Source organism: Vespula pensylvanica, chromosome 1 (genome assembly GCF_014466175.1).
Source record: "Vespula pensylvanica isolate Volc-1 chromosome 1, ASM1446617v1, whole genome shotgun sequence".
Classification (NCBI taxonomy): Eukaryota; Metazoa; Arthropoda; class Insecta; order Hymenoptera; family Vespidae; genus Vespula; species Vespula pensylvanica.
In genome coordinates this window covers 10860532-10882165 of record NC_057685.1, presented here as the reverse complement: position 1 = coordinate 10882165, position 21634 = coordinate 10860532, and the positions used below count along the sequence as shown (strand labels likewise).

The 21634-nt window shown below is 29.0% G+C and overlaps 2 protein-coding genes across 6 annotated transcripts; one reads left to right on the top strand and one right to left on the bottom strand.

Moving 5' to 3' along the window:
• Window positions 1-1144: 1144 nt before the first annotated feature.
• LOC122634279 (nucleosome-remodeling factor subunit NURF301) lies at window positions 1145-17469 on the bottom strand. Of its 4 annotated transcripts, none has more exons than XM_043823072.1 (28): window positions 17185-17469; window positions 14119-15170; window positions 13417-13699; window positions 13126-13334; window positions 12625-12999; window positions 11344-12543; window positions 11045-11235; window positions 10298-10921; window positions 9976-10163; window positions 9563-9893; window positions 9138-9447; window positions 8932-9067; window positions 8345-8625; window positions 8129-8269; window positions 7923-8036; window positions 7631-7839; window positions 7283-7534; window positions 6924-7140; window positions 6510-6839; window positions 6229-6414; window positions 5928-6152; window positions 5517-5826; window positions 5179-5383; window positions 4837-5096; window positions 4480-4647; window positions 4156-4351; window positions 3959-4043; window positions 1145-3830 (listed from the first exon to the last, which is right to left on the bottom strand). In XM_043823072.1, exons 2-28 carry the CDS (start codon window positions 15155-15157, stop codon window positions 3628-3630), a joined length of 8268 nt encoding a protein of 2755 aa, XP_043679007.1. In that variant the 5' UTR covers window positions 15158-15170; window positions 17185-17469; the 3' UTR covers window positions 1145-3627. The 4 variants fall into 4 exon arrangements, with proteins under 4 accessions (XP_043679007.1, XP_043679014.1, XP_043679024.1 ...); XM_043823079.1 differs by lacking the exon at window positions 17185-17469 and adding an exon at window positions 15840-15988; XM_043823089.1 differs by lacking the exon at window positions 17185-17469 and having other exon boundaries at window positions 7923-8033; window positions 14119-15731.
• On the top strand, window positions 16763-18878 carry LOC122634329 (aminoacyl tRNA synthase complex-interacting multifunctional protein 2). Of its 2 annotated transcripts, none has more exons than XM_043823173.1 (4): window positions 16763-17101; window positions 17933-18079; window positions 18157-18403; window positions 18492-18878. In XM_043823173.1, exons 1-4 carry the CDS (start codon window positions 16922-16924, stop codon window positions 18857-18859), a joined length of 942 nt encoding a protein of 313 aa, XP_043679108.1. In that variant the 5' UTR covers window positions 16763-16921; the 3' UTR covers window positions 18860-18878. The 2 variants fall into 2 exon arrangements, with proteins under 2 accessions (XP_043679108.1, XP_043679099.1); XM_043823164.1 differs by having other exon boundaries at window positions 16763-17119.
• The last annotated feature ends 2756 nt before the right edge of the window (window positions 18879-21634 follow it).

Genomic DNA, 21634 nt, shown 5'->3' with positions numbered 1-21634 from the left:
TAATTGTTAACTTACATGTAGATGATACTTACGTGATAAGGCAACGATTATATATTCTCACTGTAATCAAGAAGTAAAGTAGACAATTGCATACAAAATCCAAAAGTACATTTCCATCAATATCAGCTAAGTAATGTTCAATTGATTTTTGGTAATCATCAAAATAGTGGATACACTCAGTTTGTTAGAGTACAAATATTATAAAAATATACATTCGATTTTATAATTTTAAAGTAAACAAGAATTATAAACTTGTATTTTAGAAAATTGATCCTTAAGAACTTAAGATCTAGTTACAAGAATTTCTTCTGAAAGTGCACAAGATTTTGAAGGCTCTTCAGGAAGAAGTATATGATGCAACCCTGGAAATTATTAATTGTAAAAAATGCACTAAAAGGATATTGAAAAACACAGTACATAATACTTACAATATTTCTTAAAGTGCTTTGTTGTATATCTTCCATTTTTGCACAACTTTCTGATAATAATTTTATTGCAGAAATTCAAATGCATATACTACTATAAAAATGATATGTTTGATACATTGTATAAAAACACTACAAGAATTATACTACATAGATCACACAAGCACAAAATCTTTTTATGCGTTTATACCTTATCGTATACCAATACCTTATGACATATTTTATATTCTTTTGTCTTCGATTGATAACAAAAGAATGTATAATAATCTCGTAAAGCTATAAAATATTCTTAATTTTTGATAAATATATCAAGATTCCAATAAACTATTATATCGTTATTATTTTGTTAATAATTATACAAGCATAAGACAGTACTAATGAAGCAAAGATAGAAGATCAAGTATTCTTGACATTCGCGATTAATTTAGTATAATAAGAGCCTTTGTGCATTAATACATATTGCAGTTATAAGAAAAATAAATTTTGTGATGTATTCATCATCATATTATAGCGCCGTTATAATACATATGTAGTACTTAAGTATATTATTTACAATATGTATTTTAAAACATGTATATTATTACATGCTATTACTTTATTTCATTAATTTATTAGTACCAATGTCTCATTTATTTTAAATGTGCCTTTAAACTATTTAAGATTATTCAAAGCACCTGAGAATTTTGTAGCAATGTAATAAAATTGTAATAACATATTTACTATGTTTCATCAAGTCACTGTCATCCAGCAGTTTATTATTTTGAAACAATTACAAATTAAAAAAGATAAGCTAATATATGAGACTTACATGTTTCTAATTTATATCTTAGTGTAATAAAAACAACAAAGTTTATAATTAAAATTAGTACAAATGTTTGTATTATAAACTATGTAATATTAGGTTTAGAAGAATGTAGTTATCTAGTCACACTTTGTTGCTTTCTCTTTAATGGAAATAAACACCTTGTTACACGATATATAAGCAGAAAGTGAAATAGTGCAGCATACAATATGAACTAGCTGCTCAGTTTTCACCTGGTTTGTACACTAGTTCAGTAGCACGTGCTTCAATGGTATCACCGCTTCAATGAGACATGTACATAATTTACAAAGCTTTAGTGTCTCATATTACAACGTACCTGTTAAAAAGAACTGGATATATGTAAACAATCTTCATGTACCTATATATATAATGATGCAAGATTTCAAAACTGTACACATGGGGGATACTTATAATTAATATTAGAATACAAAATACATATTCCTGATTAATGAAATGCATATTGTTTATTGATTAAGATGAACCAGTACAGCTACTGTAGTGTATAAACCTGGAGACTGAAACCTAATCTATACATTCTGTAACTATAATCGAAAGTCGAAGGTAAAAAACAGATCAGTGCCAGGTCTTGCGATTTTGAATTAAAAATACTGTACAAGCTTTATCCTGGCAAAAATGTACAACCTGTTTTGAGTAATCTGCTTTCATATTAAATAAACAACCAAAAATCGACAAGGCATGCCAGAGATTTGCAATCTCATTGATTTTAGGAAATATTATAAATGTACATGTATGAATATATTTTTAAATTTTACTCCTAAAATTAAAAGTATGTGGAGACATTTTCAAATCAAAGAATACTTTAAAACTATAAACTTACAGAAATTCTTTTCTTCACAGACCCCAGTTGAATATTCGATATTTACTTTCATTCTTGTTGTTCACACAGTCATACTTCAGAAGTTTTATAACTTCCTTAGTTTATTCTGCTTATGTATATATTTATATTCTTTGTTCATGCCATGCCTATGAAACATTCTTATTGCCAACTACTACTCTTTGACAAATCTTTTCTTTCGAAATATAAAACCAAATATAATGATTCCTTTGCAGATAATTAGCAATCGTTCAATGATATTTTAATAGTTTTAATATAAACAATATTTGTATTGAAAACAGCTTTTTGTGTTTGAACTGATTTCGGTATTGTATTATACTAAACCAAAGCTCTTTTGTTTTTCATAGACATTTCTACTCACGTATGTACAAAGCAGGTATCTGCTTACTCCTTATAACCTAACATCATATGTTTAGCTTATAAACAATTTCATAGAAAATTTATGTGATTAAAACAATGTAATAATAATTACTTGTGAGTACAATAAACAAATTTGTACAATTTATTATGCGCGTTCTAAATAGTTTTACAGCTATACGACACAGAACGCTTGTATGAGTGAGCTATATGACGAAGTAGTAATCAGACCATTACCATGTTAATAAAAACTGTCAAATGGTCTTTCATCACTAATTTCTCTTCGTTTGAAAAAACATGTTGTATTAGTTTACTATAAAGTTGTTGATCATTATCCTAAATATAATGTGGCACCGACTTTATATTATATCTGCAATTATTGTGTAGCATGCATAGTTACTTATACATGCATTTAGTACATGTATATGTTTATAAATAATGATATCGCCTGTACTATATGAATTTTGAACCACAACTTATAATTATAGAAGAAAATATAAGCAATAAAATATTGTAAACAATCAAAAATGTCAGTAAACATTCACCTAACATGTGTGTTCTACATTTCAAATTCATTTTTATAAATCAACTTATTTTCACCTTATTATTCTCTAATAAACTTTTATACGCCTAATTTTATTATACAAAATCTTGCAAAACAGATAGATGAAGAATAAGATATTTTTGTTATGTATAATTATTGAAGGAATTAGTTTTGTCATATTTTAGATACTATAAATATTTAGTAATGATCCAATTGATTAATGTCAATCAAATAGATTCATTACACATATATTATTTAGACCATTTCAACAGTAGCTATGTTACATCATAATTATAGTTACTTTATATTCTTCTGTGAACAAGGCAGTTCATTATATATATATATCACTGGTAATTTATCACCAGTTTGGAATAGTTACAAGAAATAGGAAATTATAAATTCTAGTCCAAAACCCATTGCACAGAATAAGTTTGACAGAAGTTCATTTGTTAAAGGAAATAAAAATTCACACAGGTCTAATAAATATGTCCTACTTTTATATACTTATCTCTACCTTGAGTTTCAATCTCTACATGTACTGGCACAGATCATTTTTGTTACACTGCACTATTTAACTGCCAATTTTGCACTTCCACTCGTTTATAGTTACAGTTTTGATTGCTTATTTTCCCTCCGAAAATTTTTCCCTCAAACTTTTTATTTTATGAACAAAATATGTTTCTAATGACTCTGCACACTTGAAAAATGGTGACTCTTTTGGATTGTAATATCGACAATTGTCAAATATTTTGGTCATATCTCCAATAAATTCACTTAGCTTCTTGTAGGATCTATCATTTATTCTTAACTCTATTGTTTGTAGATCTGAAAATAGTGTAATATATACAAATAAAAATAATATATATATACACACACATTTATATTAATATTTTAATATTGTGTGTTGTATTAAATTTTATGAATACTTATTTTCAAAAAGTACAAATACATACCCATGGGTTCCTTTATAACTTTATAATAATCTGGAGCTTCATTTGGATCTACTGGTTCCATAAAAGGCCATGCGCTTTTATGTGCCTAATTATAAGTTTACAAATAAGATTTTTGTTAAAATGGAGCATACATTTCAAAATATCAATATAGATAAAACATAAGAAAAGAGTAAGATTTAAATCAATAGATTGTATACCTGTATTTGTTTAATTAGTTTTTTCAGTAAATCCAAATCCTTGGCATTGAGATTTTTCATGTTCGCAAAATTAACAGATGAATTACGTTGACAATTTGGACATACATATTCATCAATATTATCTGCTTCTGATTGAAGAATACCAACGCATCTTCCATGGAACCAGTCTTGACATTTATCGCAGCAAATGTAAAACCTATTGAAAATAAGAATTAATTTTTTATATGAATAATCAAAAAAGAATTAATAAGTATGTATAATAGTAATTTAACATTTCTTTAATTCTTTTTAATTTTTAATAATCTTAAAAAAACGATTACTTACTGAGATTCATCATAAGGTTGCTTACATAAGCAGTATAGTTCCTGTGTATCTCGTGCATGTCTACATTCTGTACAAACAAACTCTGAAAGAGATTTGCTCATTTCTTCAGTAATACCTACACAGTCTCCATGGAACCAATTATTACACAAGTCACATCCCACATAGAACCTTTATAATGAATAAATGAATTAAATTTGGCACAATTATAGATATACATAACGAGCGAATAAGTGCACGTACTATGCGTATGTCCTACATACATACACGCGCGCGTACGCAGAGAGAGAGAGAGAGAGAGAGAGAGAGAGAGAGAGAGAGAGAGAGAGAGAGAGAGAGAGAGAGAGAGAGAGTGCTTACTTTGTTTCATCATAAGGTGTCCTGCATAGACAATATAACTTTTCTTTTTTAATTCGACTTGGAGTTGCAGTAGATGACGCACTAGGTGATGTGTTGCTATTTGCTTGTGCCTTATGTTTTTTTGGTCTTCCACCTCGATTAGGTGGACTTACTTGTGCTATTTGAGCATTTGCTTTACGTTTTGCACTTCCTACTTTAACTTCATCCTGTTTATGTCTTTCTGCTTTTGTTCTCGTTGCTAATTCTACTGATAGATCCTTCTAAAATTATAGTTTGTATAATGATAATAAAAATATCATATACATGTACTTTCTGATATTAACTAATAAGATTAGAACATACCTGAATATCTATTTGTAATTCTTTTTCAAGTAAAGCTCTTTTTTTAAGTATATCTTTTTTGAGAAGTTCTTTATGTCGAAACAATAAAACTTGCATTCTTGAATGAACCTGCTGTTTCCTTCTTTGTTCTTGGTTATCTTTTAATTTTATAATTCGATTTTTAGATATAGTTTCATTTTCCGAGTGTTCATTTAATTTCTGTATTCTACCATTACACAAAATAAATAGATGATAATTAGTTAAAAATAACAAATATTATTACGATTGTTTCTAATATTATACAATTTTAAGATACTATATATAAAAATTATAATAATTATATTAACTATTCCGCTTACTTTGGAATTTCACGATTTTCTTGTTTTGGTGCTGATTTCTTTTTGGGAGTTTCTGCCCAATCAGTATCTTTTTCATTTGTTATTAACTGTATATTTGAAGTTGTAGTTACTGGTGGAATGTTGGAGGGTGCAGGTCTTTTGCGAGATGGGGCACGCGGAGTTGTTACAATAGGTGTACTGTGGGTTTGATTGCTAGTTACCGAACTCTCTACTCCTCCTTTCATTTGTTTTTCTTGATATCTTTGTAACTGTAATAGCTTCTCTTCTATTTCTGGATTAAGATTTTCTTGTTTCAATGCATTTTTTATTGCTTAAAAAAAGTAACAGAATAAAATTAAAATATATCAACATTGTTGCATAAATTTCAGATACTAAGTTTCTCTTTGATAACTTCAAATATATAATCCATACTTTGTTGTATATAATCTGGCGTAAGAATAAATTTATTAGTTGAAGAGTCATCTTTTACAGATTGTGATGGTTGCTGACCATTAACCACGTTTACTTTTTGAGATTCTTCTGTTACAATATTATTCGCACGACCAACTTGTTGTACAACTACTTTTGGCTTTTCAGGAGAATTTGGTACTGATGCTTGTGGAAGTTCTGGTATAGATTCTATATCAGTTTGAGGCTCTAGAACACAAATGTAAGTACTGTAACTGCTTTAACTTTTCTTTGTGATATATGTACAAAGAAGAAATTGTTGTACCTGTTGCTGGTGGTGGAGAATCAGTTGGATGTTGTACTTGTTGTTTTGATGTAGGAACAGTAGGTGTACTTGCTGTCGTAGAAGTTTGAGATGTCTGTGCTTGTTGATTGCTTCCTGGTGCAGGTTGAACAGCTAAATAAATTTTTGTAGGACCTAAGACACCTTGCTTTCCTGTAGTTGCTTGAGCTGTATATTACAAAAAAGTATTAAGATTTGTTTTTTCATACTTTCTTTTTTTATGCTTTCGTTTTTATTTTTAGAAAATTATGTATTAAAAATACCTTTTAATAATTGTTGTTTTACTTGCTGTTGCACCATTGCAAGTTGCTGCGGCGTAAAATCGGCTCCTTGCAATCCTTGCAAAACTATTCGCGGTCCTTGCGTTGTTTGTATTACCTGAGCTGTGACACATTTTATGACTGTACCTGGTGGTTGACCTGCTAACAAAGAAGCTTCTATGCTTCCAGGTGGTGGAACGGTAGGAGTTTGATTTGTAGTAGACGTAGTACATGAGGTACTAGTTAGTGAATTAGAAGTAATATTTGCACTTGTTGTTTCAGGTGTTTGTGCTATTGTTGATGTTACTATTTGAGTGGTTTGCAATACTGGAACTATAAAAATACATAGTAAAAATAACGTGGTTTTATGAACCTGTTTGATAAAAGAAAAGTACATATAGATAAGAAGAAAATTACCTTGTTTATTAGATGAAACAGCATTTTTTACTATAATGCTACTATTTGATGAATTTAAATGTACAATTTGATTTCCTGTTGGTGTACTACGAATTACAACTTGATGCCCACCGATTGTTGTTAATTGTGCTTTTCCGGATGCAAGTTGTTGAGCCAAATTAGCATTAGTGACTACTATCTGATTTCCACTTAAAACTTGACTACCCGAAGATATTACCTATACATTAATTCAAATATCACTGGACATTGTAAAGCTTATAAATTCTTATATATAATAAATAAATTTAACAATATCTTATTTGATATTTTAATAATTTCATGTGAACTTAAAATAAATTAAAATATATAAAGATAAATACCTGCGCTCCCTGTACAATTTGACCAGTATTAGCAACGACTATTGCACTTTTTGCAGGTTGTGTAGAAGTAACATTTGCTATTGTTACAGTGGAAGATTTTCCAATTTTTTGTACTTGTTGCGACTGTGTTTGTGATTGTTGCGGTGTTGATACTTGTGACAAAGTAGTTACAACTTTTGCTGGACTATTTTTACTAGATGTAGCACCACTCGATGTGGAGACTTTAGCTGTGCTAGCTGTTACTGTTTTAATCTAAAATCACATATTTTTACGAAAAATTAATAATTTTTAATTCTAATTTGTTGTTATGATCTGTTAAATTATAATATAGGAATACGAAACAAATACCTGTGTGGTTGGTGTACTTGAAGTAGTACCAGTAGTATGTGCAATAGTGGTAGTAATAGCTTGTGCTGTATTCAATACATGCAATTTTCCATCTGGCATCTGTACTAATTGTTGACCAGGCATTAATCCACGAACTTGTAATTTACCATCAGGTCCTCTTAAAATTTGTACTCTTTGTTGTATGTGCTGTACAGTGCCTGTAGGTGTCCCTGAAATGATACAGATGAAAATATTCATAAATTATAAAAACAACATATTTATAAAATTAAATATTTTAAAAGAAATTTCTTACCTGCTTGACCTGAAACTTTAATTAAAGACTGCTGTTGATTTCCTGATTGGGTTTGAGACGTCTTTGGTAAAATACTTGTAGGACCAGAAACGACCTTTGTTGTTCCATCAGCTGCTATATATTTAGTGAAAATATAGTGATGATTATTATAATAGAATGATTGCAATACATCAAAAATAAGAATAACAATTTTATAAATAACTTACACTTTGCCATATATATACGTCTTGTTCCAATAAATGTTTTATTTTGTGTTGGCGTTGTTAGAAGTGAAGTTAATTGTGACTTATTTCCACTATTCGGACTTGCTGGTATTGCAACTTTGGAAACTAATTTAACTGAACCATCTATAAAAATAAATCAAATAATTATTTTAAACACTATTAATCAATTGTAACTATCGAATAATACTATAACAGTACCATGGGTAGAATTTGCTGTAACTTTAACAAGTTGTGTGTTTGAGGAAGAGGAATTAGCTGGGCTTTTAAGAGTTTCCAAAGCTCTTTTCTGTTGATGTGCAGCCCTTTGCATACGTAATTGTTGTTCCATTTTTTCTTTAATTTCTTCAGGAGTTGCTTTACCACTAACAAGTTGATCAATACCAGAATTTGATCCAGCATTTCTGTTTGGACCAACAACAACAGATTGTGGTACACCCGAACGACTCCTAGTAATAATCTGGGCATTAGCCTTCTCTAACCTGAAGAGACACACACCAAGCGAAGTGTTAGTACAAGATGGTGTTAGGCAAGGAAAGGTATTTTCTGATAATATATTTAATTTATTTTATCTCGGCAATATAGCATGCTTTCCATCTAACTATACAAAAAGCAATTTTATGATAAGCAAACTAAAACAAAAATTGCAATTTATCGTAATAAATGCCTTAATCATATAAAAGTTAGTAATTAAAAAAAAAAAAAAGCAATTGTTCTACATCACAAAAGCAGTTTTGTATTTTAATTTTCATTATAATACACAAATAATCATAAAATATATTGCTAACCTATCACCATATTGTTTGATTTCCCATAGTTCCAATTTATCTTCATCAACCCATTCTTCTGTAACTTGCGGCTCAGTGCTTTGCGGTGATTCTGGTCGTTTCCTCTTCCTTAATCCACTTCTTATAGATGTTACTTCTTTTGAACGAGAAACAAGATAAAATAAAAGAAGATAGAACAAGTAGTATATAAACTTATTTATAAATACCTCTGATTTGTTTTGGAAGTTCTAAGGGTATAACAACTTTTCGACGCAAATATTGTGCTCTATCTAAAAATTGGCCAACGTGACGATGTTTTAGGATCTCTAATGACATAATCTCTGTATCTGTTGTAATTTGATGTTTTCCGTCTGTAGATAATGGCTTTGCTGCCATATCATCCCAACGCAAACATGCCCATAATATTCTTAATTGAAGAGCTGCTGCAGCTAAAGATTTTAAACCAACTGTTCGATATAACCAGCATGTCTTAAATAATGGTCTGGGGCAAGGATACGGCCATACTGATAGGTTTGCCTAAAATTTAGAAGAAATAAGATGATCTTTAATTTATTATAACATGAAATGACATAAAAAAAGTAATATTATTTAGTATTATATATAATATATAAAAATCACCACACACACACACCTTAGCCATGTGATGAAAACCTTGAACTGGTGTTCGTCCACCAACTCTGGCTAATTTTCGTAATTCATGTTGCGGAAGAAGTAAAATACTACGACGTTTATTTTTTGTACAAAATGTTGAACATAAAGGATATTTTACTGGTGTTCGTTTTTTTCTTCTATCAGCTAAAGAAATTGCAACTTTTTTTAAATAAACTTTTCCTTCTGCTGAACTGGCAGTATATATTCTTTCAGTTCCATCAGCATTTAATTCCTTAGTTACTGTACTTCGTTGTACTGTTCTTCCTCTCTTGTTAATAATCGTTGTTTTCGATCCTACGTTATTTAAATTACTGAAAAAGTCATGTGTTTATTATTTAAGATTTATGCCTTTTTGATACATGCAAGATACATAAAAAAGATATCTTATAGTACCTAGTTTTAGTTTCTGATAAAAATGTAGTTGAATTATGAGAAGTAATGCTTTCCTGCATACTTTGTACAATACCATCAACTGTTTTAATCGTTTGCTGAGTAGTAGTTACTGTAGCTGTTGTCACAACATTACTTTTTGTTGTAATTATAGTTTCACTTTTATTCAAATTAGAATCATTTTCTGATCCCTGTAAAAAATTATTCTTGTTATACTATGTGTTATTACAATAACTTTTATTTTGTTAAATAATATAAATTATTTCATAATAAATTATTTCAATATAAAAATTTCATAATTACTAAAACATGTAGTAATACATACTTTATGTTCCAATTTTGTTTTTTTAGCACTAGGTGCTGATCCATCTTTGAAGTTTGATGATTTATTTATAGTTACATTTATTGTTTGAAATTCTTCAGTACAGTGAGTTGCTGAAGCAACAGCAGATTCTAAATCTCTTCTGATTGCATCTTTAGCCTCATCATTTCCATCGGTTTTGTTTAGCGACAAGTGAGATGGTACTTGATTATTGTTTAAGGCATTTGCCTTTCGTAATAATGCTATAAGATCACGTTTTAATCTTGCTTTCTGAAGACATATTGGAGAATAACATGTAGATGTTAAACTTTGTGCTGTAATTGCAATTTTTCCTGGCGTAGTTGTCATATTGCAATATTGTGAATAGCAACTTCCATTCTTCCCAAGTTTCATAATATTCGCATATTGTCCTCTAACTTGTTGAATGCGTTTTCCTATTGCATTTAACATTTCTTTTGCTGCTGATGACATTGTTTTATTAACTTGTTGTTTACCAGACAGTATGGATTGTAAAGAACCATCCCCACCATCAGTATCACTTTCATCATTGTTTTCTATATCAATATCAGTGTCACCATCTACTATTTTATGACTACCTGTTTGCCCTGTAGGTTCCTTGGTTTTCTCCTGTACAAAATATATTTATTTACCTACACATATACGATGCTAAGAAATGATAAATCAAACAAGAACACATATAAAATATAGAAAGAAAAGAGAAAAAATAAACATCATCAAAAAAATACTAACAGATTGTAATAATCTTCTCTCTTCTAGTAATTTTAAATGTGTTCTACGTGCAAGAAAGTCATCAATTCTAGTTTTTTTCCCAATTTTGGGATAATGAAGTCTCCCAGGTGTAGTTAATGCTTTTGTTATGTCAATTTCTTCAAATTCTTTAATCGGTGTAAAAACTTTTTCAATTTTCATGCCAGCTAAAACTTGAAAAAACATAACATTTAATAAATTCATAAATTTATAAATTTATAAATTTATAAATTTATAAAGATAATACATCATTTGATATTTATTATATATAATACACTTACAGGATAGATTCATTTTAATTTCTTGTTTGATTGCCGTTTGTTCTGTTTTAGGAACTACTACTGGCCCATTTTTATCCACTTCTTGTTTAATTTCTGCATTTTCTTCAGTTTTAACATTTTCCATTTTACATTCCTGCTTAATCTTTTTTGTACTATTATCAGTAGATAATTCCTCCATTGACAAATCATCCGTTTCTTTTTTTACTGTTATTTTACCTATATCTTTTTTTTCATCAGAACTTGAACAATATTCTTTAATCAAAAACTCATAAGTAGGAGGATCCAAAGCTAATATTTTTATTCCACCTTGATCTCTAATTTGCACCATAATTTTTTGTGGCCCAATTCTTAAACCTAATTTTCTCATATCACTAAATCTATATCGTCGACTTGCTGACACCCATAACCAACCTCCTTGTCCATGAACTCTATATTCTTCGCCTTTTTGTTTCCATACTTGATGTTTTAAACCTAACGTATATTTAACAAAATTAAACAATCTGTTACGCTCTTCCTCATCCTCTTTTTCTTTCTTTTCTTTTTTATCTTGACGTTTTTTCTCTTCTCGCTCAAGTGCAGTCACCCTTTGCAATTTTACATGTCCAAGTTGGTCGTGCCAAACACTAGCAAATACAACTGCTTTTATACATGCTTGTAATACAATGAGTGCTCGTGCAAAATCTCTTGGGTTTATACATGCACCTACTGCAGTAGTCCATGGTTTGCGTAAAAGTGGCCAGTTTGTATGCATAAATGGAGCTTGTATACTGGTTTCAAGTTGAAGAATGGTTTGCCGAAGGGTACTAACCAAAAGAGCGCGAGTTCCTGTTAAGCTTCCAACCCATTTGAATTCTGAAGCTTGTGTAAGAGAAAATTTATGTGATAAGTGGCGCTTCTTATCGCGTTCTTCATTTCGTTGAATTTTATTCAAAGCAATAGGATTAGTGCTATACTGATTAACATATGATTTAAAATTGTTGTCCATTCCCAATTTAAAGAGATGTGTGCCAGAAGCAATCTGGTGTGCTTTTTGTCTTGTCAATCTAGTACTTTCTCCTTCTTCTTTCAAACTCTTATCCAATTTTTCAAGTTCTTCTCTTGACATCGGAGCGGTACTTCGTCGTTTTAAATCATCCATATTGAAAGTACGAGGTTGTAAAGAACCTGTTTTTGATCGTGTTACTATAGTATGTTTCTTACCTAGAAAAGATAAATTCCATTTTATATTTCTATATAATTACTATAAACTTTTTCTTAAGAAAAGAGGGAAGCAAAACATACCGTCTTTGCCTATTTTCGAAACATTTTCTTCCCCTTCCACTGTTTCTTCTTCCATCTCCTCAGATGATGATGTAGTATTAGGTTTAACAGTATTGCTTGCCACATCAGTATTTAAGGTAGTAGGTACATCATTAGTAGCCCCATCTACTTCAATGTTTTCAGCTATCATCTCTGGTACTTGTGTTGTCACTTGCTCTTCTATTGTCCCCTTATTATCTTGTTCTGTTGTTGCTGCTAAACGTTCTTCTAAAGAATCAGAACCTTCGTGTATCCTGCGTACCATTTCTTCAGCTTCTTGCCTTTGTTTTTCTTTCTTTTCCTCTTCTTCTTTTTCCTGCTTTTCTTGCCGTTCTTTTTGCATTTTTTGTATGAGACCTATATTATTATTAAAATGTTTATTATGTTTATGTAATTCATTATGTTGTATATGTTAACTATACTATTAATATTATACAAATAATAATGTAAGTAATCATAAAGAGCTTAATATACAATACTCACTATTTTCTACTTCTAAGTACGATTTTTTGTTACCCTTGAATTGATTAGTAATTGATTCTGTAAGTTCCATTTGACGTACAATTTCATCTTTATAATCTGATAATTCACGATAAAGTGCAACCTCCATTTCATTACGATCTAAACAATGCATTAATTCTTCTAATTGTAATGGTGTGCTATAATACCAAACTTCTCCATTTTCACTTTCTCTATAAAATTGTAGTATAGCCATAATGTAGATAACAATATAAAATAATGATTTTGTTACGATTTGTAAAATAGGAATCTTACACAAAAACTCTTCTTGCAAGAAACCAATATTTTCTGCCATGTCTATCAAAACCTAAATGTTCTTGTCTACATAAAGAACCATTTTTTTCAACATCAGGAATGCAATCAGCAACTCCTGTAACTTTGTGAGCTTTACAAGTACTGCATTGCCAATCTTCTGTAGGAACATCTACTAATGGAGGTTCAACACATTCTAAATGAAAAACAGCTGGACAAGTTTCACAGCATAATAAATCTCCAAGACGGTGACATACTCTACAATGATCATCATAATGCATATTTCCTAAAAAAAAATTTAGTTATATTTTCTCTACATTTGTTATATGAGATGTTTATTTTACATGCATTATACGAAAATATTATATATCTCATAAATAGAAAATATCAATTATTTATACAAAATTCGAATTATTTTAACATATTGTTACATTAAATAAGTACATAAATATTAATAAATACTTAACAATTTTACATTCATAATTTCCATTATTACAATTTAAAAAATAGAAACTAATAATTACAACATATCAATTAAAAGTGATAATGAACTATCAGCATGGTCACAATAAGTGTTATCCTGCTGATTATAACAATATGCTGATTACATCAAAATAAATGATATTGTATCTTGCTAAATCCAATTCTTATTATATAACATAAAATGTAGTATTACTATAATATTTAACATATCATTTATCATACCTTCATGCAATAAATCTTCTCTAACTGGATTCGTTATCAGGAACTGATCTGTTAAAAATTGCAAGACCTTGATTCTGTTTTCAGTAGACGTAAAAGGATATTCAGAAGTTGTTAAAATTTGTAGAACATTTTGATCAAAACTTTTATCACTTTCAACATAAGATCGTAAAACTTCTGGCCAAGTCATTGAATCAACAAAATACAAGCTCACATTAACAGAATCTTTCTGATCTAATGGACCAAAATGCGTTTGTTGCGAATCTTCTTCTCGTAGAAGTGCTTTGATTAGCATAATATGAATCTCAGCTAATAAATTAGTTTGATCCTCACACATTAAAGCTGCACAAAAGTCTTCGAATCTAAACGAAGAAAGACGCACCAATGTACGAAAATGTCTTAATACCTCATAAATGGAAAGAGATGGCATAACAAGTTCCTTAGGAACCAATAAGTCATCTGAAGATTTCGGTGGCGTAAGAGAAGGAAGTTCTCTGTTCTGTAGCCATAGCGGCTCTGGACTTGGTGGTCGTTGTTGACTCAAAAGTGTTTTACGGGGTGTACCACTGGTCGTACTATAACTAGAGAGAGAAAAATCACTATCGCTAGATGGATCAGGTTCTTCCATACTCTCAGAAGAATCTATGTCGCTTTGTAAAGGATCTTCTTCTACTTCACTCTTTTCACTGGATTCATCACCAAAATCAGATCCATAGTGATATTCAGAGTCATGATAATCCACATTCGGATTGTAACCTCGGCGCTGATATGCACCTGAACTAGAGTGACCACCTTTACGCGAGTGCCTATCCCTCGGCCCACGAGATTTTCGATTTCGTGTACTACGTCTACTTTCTTCACTTTCCACTGGTGAAGAAGGTCTTGACGCCGTTGGTGTACTCGGTTGGGAGTTTGGCGTTTCTGAATCCTTGTTTTGCAAATATTTTGGTTTCTTCATAAGGTGATATTGAAACTTTTTGGGCCTTTCCATGACCACCGACTTCGGTGGTCGGCCCCGTCTTTTGGAACCTCTTCCCGTCATTGTCTGTCACCCACTGCCAAAAAAATGGCACTTACTTAACACGTGTTTTGTGAAAAGGCGCGCTTGTAAACAAATACAAATGACACCGCAGCAACGAAATGGAACCCATGTTTGTACTCTGATCTTTGCGCCATTTTTCGGCTACGGTCACGTGACCAAACACAATTTTCTCATTATTAACGTCCCGTTGAAATCTTGTGAAGCCACCCCTCAATACCACCGATCGACAACTATCACTTCTTCCTCTTGATAAAAAAGATTTACCAGCAATAACGACAAAACGAAGTACGGAATAGCTCGCTGACGCGGAATGTAAGGGGAATTTACAACACGGCCTTCTCTAAGAGAGCGCTGCTCCAATTGGTTCATCGAATCGCCGCCATGTCAGTTCTCGAAACGCATCTGCTACAAATATAGCCGAGATCTAAACAAAAACTCGTCGTTTTCCTTTTGACGAAAGATCCTAATATGGCACACGAATTTCTAAAGAAGGCCGATCAATTAAAAGTAAACTATGCATAAGTTTTTCCTCTTTTTCCGCATTCACGCAAAACGTATGCAAGATCCAATCTCTTTCACCGTAACTACAGAAAACCTTATCAAATCAACCATAGGTGGCGACATGCGCGTTCAAAAAAAAAATGCGATTCTAACCGCACTTCCGACGAACCGTCGTCCTCACCTTTATTCAATGTGAGATTGCGATTACGCGTTCGTCAAAATTATATGTTAACCACTGTTAATTAATTTTCTTTTAATACTTTTGATAAAGGAATGACTGATTCACAGACAAGAAAACAGCCGTAACCCGCGAAAGATCTGCCAATCTAACCTTAGTTTAATAGAAGCTTCGACAGAGGACACCACTTTGACCAAATCAATGACCGCTTTAAAAAATGTATATTTAAATATAATGTCTAGTTAAACAATGTAAATTTTCTTTTTTCGAATGCATAAAACATCGTAACGATATATTTGTTTAATAGATCAATTTAAACATTATTTTTATACATATTAAAACAAATATTAACAACCACGCCATCTGTATAGAACAAAACTGAATGGCAAGGAATCATGAAATTTGAATATGTTTCATTTTAATATTTCTTTAATTTTATAGATAAGTCAACTATTAAACAAGTATTATCTGCTTTATACACAATATTAATAAAATGAAGTACTATTATATCTACATATTTGATTCTAGTAGTCAAACATAGTTGTTAAACGAAGAAAAATACAAAGTAAAATATTGTGTAAATGATAATATATATTTCTTATTTCACATTCTAAGAAGATACGATTTTAGCGCACTAATAATAATATTTGTGACAACGGCTTTAACAAATTTTTTTATCAACGAACTTTGGATAAATACATAAAAAGAAAATCTTTAACTTTTGTGAATTTATAGTTCAAAAATTACTCTCTGCAATACATTATTTGTATAAAATATTGCAGAACATCTCCACGTTAAGAATCTTCTTTTTTTTTTTAAGAGATAAGTATATAAGTGGAAAAATGATTTTAGTTAAGCTACAGCAATGCCATCTATGCTTGAAAATATCTGTATAACGGATGTAGTAATACTTGGTACAAGGGCATATAAAGAGAGGAGAGGGGGACAAGGATGGTAAAAAGCAATAGAAACAGATAGAAACAACCAATAAAGATGGCTGTCTAACAAGTTCGAAAAATACGAAACGAGAAGAGAAGTGCGATCGATTCGACGAACACGTGTAACGTGATCTTTATATATTCAATATGAGACTGACTGAAAGAAGCAGCGAAAGCACGATGTATACAATGAAACCGATCATTTCTTTGCTCGATGTGTCACGTCGTACGAATAGGATATACGAGATGAAAAATATTCACGGAGAATGTGGAAGAGGCGACCATATGGGAACAGGGATCAAGATCGTTGCCGATGTTACAGAGCAGGTTATCGAATTTTTGAAGGTTTCCATCTTTTTCTAGTATCCATTATTGATATAAAATGACATTAAATAACAAGCTGAATTTACCCGTTTACTCGCACGGCGACTGGCCATGGCACGAATCAATGTTTCTTCTTTCTTCGACCTGTCGTGCATGACTCTCCCAAAATTTCCACGAGTACTGATCACGATCGACCGAGAATATGGTTCTCGAAGCTTGATCGATGTTTGCCCCTCCAATTTTTCGTATAACAGGATCTAATGCGAGTGCCTACTGTGAAAAATAACTCTGCTTCTGGTAACAGTGCAATATAGTGACAATTGTAACAGAAGAATGGCAAGCTTACTAAATTAGAACTGCACTAAAAGCTACAAAAGTACAGTTGTATAACCAAAGATACATAAGAACTAAGAAATGAAACTATATAAATGTCAACATAGAAAAATATTAATATAGAATGACATTCAAATGTTACATTTAAAAAGCAGAGACTTTTTCATTAAAAATAATTATGATAATTGTATAAATACAATTATTATAATACAAAGGGCAAAGTTTTTGAAATCTTTTTAGAGTATGGTAGAATAAAAAAATATGTTTTATTGTAACGATAATCTTTAGACAAGTATATTAGTATAAGAGTATATTAATATTTGAGTATACTTATTATAAGTATAAGTATTTAGATCTAAAGTGCTATTATATATTCTTTAAAAAATATAAGGTAATATTAATTTATAATTCAGTATATATTAAAATTCTTGATTGTGGCATCGTAGTTATATAGAATAGAATTAAATGTATATGTATTTCAAATATCATGATTATTTTCAGAATCCATTACCAGAATATGCTTTATTAGAAGCTAGACAAGAAAAAATTTTAGCTCAATTAGCAGAACTTAAGAAACAGGTATCTACTCTTTGCGATCTTTTAAAACATACAAATCATGTAAAGTTGCCAACAGATTACGTTAGGAAGGTAAATAATTATTAACTCATAATTTTATATATTCTTTCAAATAATAATGCCTTATTATTTTATACAATTATCAACAGGAAAATAATATGCTTTCTGGCGTACATTATGAACTTAAATCAATCAATGTTAATTTAATAGTAAATGTAAATCCAAAGAAACCACCATACTCCATATTAGCACTTCCAAAAGTTTGGAATGATATTAATATAAAATTGCAGTCATATGTTCATTCAAGTGTTATTGGAAATGTACCTGAGATATATATCTGTGATATAGATCCACCTAAGCCAAATGTAATAAATTTATTCCTCATATGGAAAGAAGGTAAATTAAATAATAATAATGTTAATAAATGAATATATTTCTGTGCAAAATTCAATTAACATGAATTTTTATCATATTAATTTTACAGTTGAGGATCTTGAATTTGTCACTGGATTATATAATTATTCTTTATTTGGTGAAGTTAATTTTTTAAGATATATAAGTAGGGTATTGAATACAGATAATTTTGACAATTGTTTAGATCCTGTGCAAGCAAACATATTTGATACTGTACTTGATTATTGCTATTGTCTACAAATAGAAAAATCATCAAAAAAGCAGCAATTGATATTGCAACTTATTACAAAAAAATTAGGAACAAATAAATGGTTTGGAAAAAATGAACCAAATATTGTTGATATTGCTGTATGGTCTATAATTAAACAAATTTCTGTACAAAATCTACCATCAAGTCTTAAAAAGTGGATTAATACTTGTGAAAGAGTTTTCAAATAAATGCATTATTTGTACAATATATAATACGCATTTCTTTAAAATTACATTTAACATTTCATTTGTATTTTTTAATTTTGTTGTATATTATACTGCTATTATAGATATATCATTTTTATACCTTATATATTTAAATTATAAGATAAAAATAGGAGTAATATTTATATCATCAATTCTTTTAAATTTGTGTAATTTTTTAATAAAAGATAAATCATTTTCTAAATAGATTAATTATGAAATTAAAATAAGACTTTTAAAAAATTATAAAGTTTGTTGGCAGTGATGAAAGTTCCTTTTCTATTTTAATAATTTTTAATTTATCTTTTTCTAATATAATAGTTTTAATATTATTATAAAAGTACAAAAATTATATTAATTGAAAAGTGGAAATAAGAAAGAAAAAATTCTTTGTTATCAAGAGTTTTATAAATAAAATACATATTAATAAATGGAATATAATGCATTGTACAAAAGGATAAAAAAGTACTTACAAGTATTTATAATTAAATTATTAGTATTATTATTACAGATAATACTGCTTTATCTAGTTCTTCCAAAATCTTATCAAAGCATATCATTTCATACATAAATCACTATATTTAATAGGCACAATAATTATAATGTAGTAGTATACATGATGTGAAACAAACATGAATCAATATTTGTTGATTTTTATCATAAATAAACATTTTGTTTCGAGTACGTCAATAAGCAGAAAAATAAATGAATGTGAAAAGATAAATTTACAAGACATAAAGTACGATATGTAGTGATCTTGATTTAAAAACATTTAATTAATCAATCTACTGACCAGCAGAGCACTATATATTATCGAAACTTCTATTATTTTTTAATTTTTCCTAAAAACTATATACTAATGATTTTATTAAGTGCATTATTAAATGCAACAATTTTATATTATCATAATGTATTTTATTTTAAAGTTTATGTTTGTCTTTCTTATTTCCATTCCTTTTTTTATAATATAACATAGGACACATGATGGCATAATTACAAAATGGCTGTTGATCTTACTATTAGCTATGTATAAGCTATAATAAAAAAATTTCTTACAATTTAATTAAAATAAATGTTTTTTTTTTTTTTACATATTTCCAAGCATTTCAACTCATCGTTTTATAAAATTAAATTACTAACTTTTCTTATACATTAAATAATTTGTATTGAATTTTTAGTCTTATTAGTAAAACCAAAATTATATATTAATCTTTATTTATAAAATGTATAGAAGAAATGATTTCATTTGTTACGAATATAAGTAACGAATTATTCTTTATTATTTATAAAACGAGAAATTGAAATAAATAGTTATTTATAAATTTAAATATAGATTATTGTAATCATAAAAATATCCAGATTATTTAGATAAATATATAAAGCATAGAACTTAATTTTTATATGTAATACATTCATTTCTTTTCCAAATAAGGTATATATGTACAATATCACTACCTCATATATATAGCATATATATAGCATTTATGTTTTTAGATTTATCAATCTGAATTATATATCAGATATATTCTGATGGATACAAGTAATTATTAATATTAAACATTAGTGCTCATTATAAATGGCATTTTACAGTTTTAAAATACTTGGTGTGATAATATGAGGCAGTAGTATGTATCACATGTTGATTTCTGATCTTATATATTCTTATATGTTCTATCTCTGCATCTTATATTTTTTGTAATAATTTATAATTTTATCTATAATGCATAATTTTGAATATTAATATAGTCTTGAAAACTGATAATTATCAGTGCATTGCTCTAAAAACATTATTTATAATAATGAAATTCTTAATTAAAAGTTAAAATCCCAAATGATCTACAAAAAGAAAAATTAAACATATTCTGGCTAAAGAAAAAATAGTAGAAAAGAATAAAAAAGTATTTACATCGTATTACTTGTATGGAACATACATATTTTATATATATGTTTGCTAATAGGATAGTATTGAATATTTTTATGTTAAAGTCCATATCAAAAATTGTTTCATGAAAATGTTTATCATATTATTTTCTTTACAATATTAATTCTAATAATATTTTTCTACTGATAGTACTGATTTAAAAACTAGCATATATACATATACTTCAATTATCACCTGGGATTTCAATTTTATTTATTTTTTTAGCATCATGCACACGTATTTCCTTAAAAAGTCATATAGCATTAAGTTTGGTGAAATAGTGCTACCCTGTCATTGATATATTTTTTCTACGTCATATTTGTAATTAGAAATTCATGCTTTGAAATATGATGCATATAATGACATTTAATATAAATAGTAAGAAATGATATGATAGACGATATTATAAAATTCCATATATTTCCGATTAGATACTTAGTTTATTTATATTTACGAATAGATTTATTATGAAGTGAAAAACATTTTTAATATGAAATAGACTAAATATTTCAGACGTTAATACAAAATTCATACTATTTTATCATTCACAACCAATGCTCAAACATAATAATTATTCTTTATCTTGCATTTCATATATTCTTTTATCTATAAACATAGATCTGGAAATATTACTAAAAATTATTTTACATATATATTTTCATGACTTTTGAAATAAGTAAGGAATGATAGTATAAAATAAAAGAGAGATACATATCTATTATGTATATCTACAAATCTGTATAATATACTTACGTAATATTATTGAATGAAAATTATAGTGTATTTGTATATGAAAAACAATACTACTTTAAATGATAAATAATGTGTATATAAGGGCG